The sequence below is a fragment of the Microtus ochrogaster genome, chromosome 17 (assembly GCF_000317375.1).
Source record: "Microtus ochrogaster isolate Prairie Vole_2 chromosome 17, MicOch1.0, whole genome shotgun sequence".
NCBI lineage: Eukaryota > Metazoa > Chordata > Mammalia > Rodentia > Cricetidae > Microtus > Microtus ochrogaster.
Window position 1 is genome coordinate 8,832,165 of NC_022019.1, and position 5,825 is coordinate 8,837,989.

At 44.0% G+C, this 5,825-nt stretch overlaps 1 protein-coding gene across 2 annotated transcripts in view; it reads right to left on the reverse strand.

Moving 5' to 3' along the window:
• The window catches only part of Parp4 (poly(ADP-ribose) polymerase family member 4), a 104,057-nt gene that overhangs the window by 44,055 nt on the left and 54,177 nt on the right, over window positions 1-5,825 (reverse strand). For both annotated transcript variants that reach the window (XM_026783255.1, XM_013349240.2), the window contains exons 17-21: window positions 5,069-5,155; window positions 3,276-3,440; window positions 2,612-2,658; window positions 2,298-2,376; window positions 1,247-1,384 (exon numbers count right to left, since the gene is read on the reverse strand). In XM_026783255.1, coding sequence (XP_026639056.1) covers window positions 1,247-1,384; window positions 2,298-2,376; window positions 2,612-2,658; window positions 3,276-3,440; window positions 5,069-5,155 — 516 coding nt within the window. The remainder of the gene's footprint in view (window positions 1-1,246; window positions 1,385-2,297; window positions 2,377-2,611; window positions 2,659-3,275; window positions 3,441-5,068; window positions 5,156-5,825) is intronic.

The window sequence follows — 5,825 nt, forward strand, 5'->3', positions numbered from 1 at the left end:
TGTAGACCAGGCTGGTCTCAAACTCACAGAGATCCGCCTGCCTCTGCCTCCTGAGTGCTGGGATTAAAGGCATGCGCCACCACCGCCCGGCTCTAGTATCATTTTTTATATTTACATATATCTCTGTGTGTGCACACATGTGCACATCTGCCCCTGCACACATGACATGTTCTCATGTGGTGATCAGAGGACAACTTGTATGGGTTCCAGGTAACTGAGAATATCAGTTGTCTCTTGGTAGCTATGCCTCCTGGCGTATAAAATGCCTCATGCGGTGAAACAGCCGTGAGACTATAGTTAGGTGGCTCCTGCTACATCAGAAGCAAAGGTGCCAGGCATTTCACGCGCACTAAGGTAGAGTCTGCATCCTCAAAAGACCCGCCACCCTTACTGTGATTCTGTACCACCCACCCTGCGGGCTTTTTTGAAGATCATAGGAAGAAATGCCCTAAGAGGAAGTTCTGATCCACCATGACTTGGGAGGGAAAGGGTTACCTCGTCCCATGAATAAACCACTCGTGTTGTAAATGTTCATGAAACTTGTTGGAAATCCATGGAAAAGGGCACTGGGCTGCTTGCCTCTGGGGCAGCCTACTTCCGTCTCTTGAATGTTTTCTTTGCTTAGCTTTACTAAACTGGTTAAACTGTCTATGCCTCTCGACTGTCTTCTTTCCTCTAAGGAGACCAGGACCAAGCGCTCCCCTCACCCTGCTAACACTGGATGGGCTGGCCCAGGCCTGTACTTCTAGCACTTGGGGGACTAAATCAGGAGGATCATAAGTTCAAGGAGTTCAAGACCAGCCTAAAGTACATAGAAAGACCCTGTTTCAAAAAACCAATTCCAACTTCAGTAGCATATTTAGTCATACATTTTCCCCCAAAAGATGGTTCCTCCTACTTCTATTGCTATCATCATTGTCATCATTATTATTACTATATTTTTGAGACAGGGTCTCATATAGCACAAAATATAGTCTTAAATTTTGTATGTAAGGATAACATCAAACTCCCGATATTTCCTTGACTCTACTTCTCAAGCACTGGATTAATAGGCATGAGGCACTGTGCTCAGTTACTTCATTTATGCATGCATGCATGTATGTATGTATGTATGTATGTATGTTGATGTTTTCTTGCTATATAGTCAAGGCACATTTTGAACTAGTGGTAATTCTCCTGCCTCAGCTTTTCTAAATGAACTATCACATCTGGCACTGTTTCTTCTCCCGAGTAAGGAGGAACATACCTCACTTTCTTTTTCTGGATGTTTTTCAACCCACATTCTTGGGAGATACGCATCACGCAGAACAATGTGAAGAGAAAATCCAAAGCTGTCTAAGGAGCAGCCTTCCTCAGTGCTAATCACAGCTTTGCAATCGGTGCTCTGCAAAAGAAAACAAACACACACAAAGTAAAGAAAGGAATGACAGCATCCTGCCCATCTGTACTAACCTGCCTGCCACCAGTAAGTACCTGAAGTATTTACATAACTCCATTATGAATCAACTCTACAGTGATACAAAGTTACGAATCCACTAACAGACTGGTTAAGGTCCTGAAACTCTGTATAGTCAAATCTAGTTAAGTCGGAGACAATTCATTCTGTATCTACAGATCACAGATGTGTACGTCTATCGGGACATAGCAGAAAGCAGACCACACAATCAGAACCTGGAACGACTAAACAACGTTCTCCAGACACCTTGGGATCACACTTTGGAGTTTGGTTTCTAGCACCCACGTGGAGGCTCACAATGGTCTGTAACGCCAGTTCCAGGAGATCCAATGCTGTTTTCTGGCCAGAGTGGACACCAGGCACTCTGGTGGCACACATACATGCACACAGGTAGATAATCATCACAGAAAATAAAAAAATTATATAAAAAATGTCATCATAATATTTACTGGCTCAATGGTAAACATTGTTTACATACTCCTATAAAAACAGGATGTCAAATGGCAACTTTCCCCTCACCCCCAATAGTGAGGATCATAGCCAGGGTTCATGAGTGCTGGGCCAACACTACACACTGAGCCACATCCCAGTCTTATATGGAGCAGATGAATCAAGGCAAAACGGTGAAAATGATTACTTAAAGCCCTAAGGCAACAGCAGAGAAATAGCTCGAACATCTAAAGAGACAACTGGACGCCAATCTGTGGGGCAGCATGACTGCCGCTTGTGGAAGCTGGTGGGTGTTGCGTTGGTTCACCTTTATACCACATACATATACTTTTGATATGATAAAATTAACGGGAAACTAAGTTCTTCAGAAACCAAGGAAGGATTCACTGACCTTCTGTCTCAGTTCGTGTGTGTCACTGGAGATGAATTCAATCTTGTAGGGCATCTCGATGGACATAGCCAGGGAGAAGCTACCAAAAATGAAGAGACCATATTAATTCAAGATCTTAGGTGCCCACTCACAGCTGTCTCAAGGGGTTCTTTTCGCAGCACTGGAATCAAAGCCAGGGCTTCCCGCAGGTGAGCAAGCCCTCTAGCAATGAACTTTATCTCTCATCCTTTCCAAAAATTGTAAATGAGATTTAACCATAAAGCCAATGCCCACTGAATGAGTTAATCACCTGATTTATATTTTTAGGTACTAACCTTTGCTTCTTTCCTATTTCCTTTATACAGACCTTCTCCACTGTATCCTGTTAGAGGAAAAGTATATGTGAATAATCGAATTTCCAGTAAGCTTTTAGAATACTAAGGTGATCTCAGCCAGGCACAGTTGACAACGTCAAGAGAGACAGTCTCACTTCCAAGTAGTGACACACAGCATAGGGTCAGATGACATTAACTTCTGACATTCAGCTGATGTCAGGAACACCTCTGACCATTACCACAATTTTTTTTTAAATTTTATTTTATGTGTAGGTGTTTTGCTTGCATACTATATGTGTACTAGGTGAATGGTTGCAGTGCCTGAGATGGCCAGAAGAGGGCGCTAAATCCTCTGGTACTGGAGTTACAGACAGTTCTTAGCTGTCATGAGGGTGCTGAGATTTGAACCCAGGTTTTCTGCAATAACAGTAAGTGCTCTTAAACCACTGAGACATTTCTCCTGTGCGCCCCTACTATGTATGTGTGTGTGTATGTATATATATGTATGTGTTATATATTGGCTTTTTGGGACTTGGTGCTCTGGCACTATGTTTATCAGGCTGGCTTTGAACTCACAGAGGTCTGCCCATCTCCGCCTCCCAAGTGCTGGGATTAAAGCATGCTATACCTGGCTTCCATCAGATCGCATATTAAGCACACCCACCTGAAGGTTCTCATTCAAAGCCTTGTCCCGTTGCCAGGGTGCTACGGTGGCAGGCATGAAGAAGACAGCCACAGGGCTTTCGAAGGTGAGTTCTGTGATGTAGGTGATTTTGATGAGGACCTTAGCCCGAGGGGGAAGGTTTCCAACGCTGACAGTGAAAACATCCTAAAATACAAAGAGCTACTCAGAAGCAGATCCACCCTGTAGTTTGTTCCTTGTAGCGCTAGAGTGACGTCAATGACACTCAGTCAAGCTCCTCCCCAGAATATGGTGATAGACAACGGCTAGCGTCAGGGGGACTCTGGAGCAGTTCACTAGTGTTAGGGAGACATCTGTGGGAGACAGAGGGGAGGACGGCCATTGGGGAAGGGCTCGAGGGCTCCGTACTGTAGTCACATACTTTGCCCTTTGCCACGCGGGGGATGTGGGGTTCTGCTCAGGGCTGGTTCTCTTTGGTGCATCAGCCAGAACGGTCATGCATTCTCAGTGAGGACCTCTTTCTTATTCAGCTCTAAATGCTGGCTTCTCGCTGGGCAGGCATCGTAATTCTGTGTCAATGTGCCCAGTTCTGGACAGATCTTTTCTCCTGGTATCTAAGGAGCTCATCTCAACATCTCTGAGTACCATTCTATCGCTATGATAAAAATTTAACACATTTGGAGAAAGTAACAAAGGAAATACATGTTCTCATCTGCCTTTACGTGGGTTCTGGGGATCCAGCTCAGGGTGTCAAGCTTGCGCGGTGAGCCCTTCTACCTGCTAGGCCATCTCAGCAGCCCTAAATCTCTGCTTTTGACATTAAGCACATCCATCTGTAGGAAAGAGCTAAAGCAACGACAGGGAATTAAAGAATAAAGGCACAAACCACCAAGCTGACGACCTGAGTTCAGTCTCCTGGACCTATGTGGTAGGAGGAGAGAACCAACTCCAGAAAGGTGTCCTTTGACTTCTGCATGCTGTGGTATAAGTGTGCGCACATACACGAATGAATGAATGTAAAAAAATTAAAGAGACTTCTCTCTTAGATCTGTATTAACCTTTAGTGTGTTCTTCCCTCAACCAAACATTAAATTTTTATTTTATTTTTATTTTTTTGGTTTTTCGAGACAGGGTTTCTCTGTGGTTTTGGAGCCTGTCCTGGAACTAGCTCTGTAGACCAGGCTGGTCTTGAACTCACAGAGATCCGCCTGCCTCTGCCTCCCAAGTGCTGGGATTAAAGGCGTGCGCCACCACCGCCCGGCTAAACATTAAATTTTTAAAAGCGCTTACAGGAATGCCTTCTGGGTTATAGCTTGGTGAAAACTGGACATGTTGGTAAGTGAGTTTAGTTCTGGGAAAAACATTTCTATTACATTTTACAGTTGGGATGAAAATTGTGTACTTCAAATGTGTGCCATTGGTTCTGGCAACCCAGTGCCCAGCGGCAGCACCAGCTCTTCCTGTTTCCTAGAGCACCGACTTCATTTCCCCGTTAGACAACTCCCATGGCTATGCCTGGCTTAGCCCCCTTTTCTTCTAAGGGATTTTTGTGAGTGTGTTTGAGACAAGGTCTTGCCAGGTTGCTCTGCACAGCCTACAGTTCACTATGTAGAAAAGGTGGGCCTTGAACTTGCAGCAATTCTCCTGCCTCTACCTCTCAAGTGCTGAGATTATGGTGCACGGCACCACGTGTAGTATACACAAGAGATCTTATGAGCCTAGAGTACTGTAAATGATCCTGGTTTCTATTATGGATTCCTATTTCAAACTATTTCCCACAACACGCTGGCTACTGGGTGAGTAACAAGCTGTACCGGAGTGTCCTGGTCCATCAAGTAAGCACCATGGCCTTGGCTGACAGCCTCTCGGTATTTCTGCTGGGCTTCTTCCTTCTCTTTTATCTGGAAAAGACAACTATTATAATAATTTTGTTCATTTTGATCTTTAGACAAGCTCTCACTCTATGTTAGACTAGCCTGCAATTCACCATGTACCCCAGACTGGCCTTGAAGTTGCAACAATCCTCCTGCCTCTGCTGAGACCACAGGTGTGAGGCACCATGCCCAACTTCAAGAAAGACTTTTAAAATGTTCATTATAGGAAGAGTGACTTTAGGCTTTCATAGGAAAATGACACCAATGTTAATTAAAGCCTAGAGAAAGCCAGGAAACTAAGTCTCAGATACATGAAAACTCAATAATTGGATCAGCAAGAGTGCGCCGCCCAATAAGAGTCTGAACTAGAAAAGGCCTATTAAAGAGAATCCTAAGTTAGGACCAAACTCCAGCCAGTAAATGAAAATTAAAGTTTGGAACTTTTGTCAGACACAACAAAAAGTTTATTTATTTATTTATTTTTAATTTAGTGATTTTTAAAATTATTACTCTCTCTATCTCTCTTGTAAAGACAGGGTCTGACTATGTAGCCGTTGGCTGACCTGGAACTCTGTAGACCAGGCTGGACTCAAACTCACAGAGATCCACCTGCCTCTGCCTCCTGAGTGCTGGGATTAAAAGTGTGCGCCACTATATCAGCTTTTTTTTTTTTTTTTGGTTTTTCGAGACAGGGTTT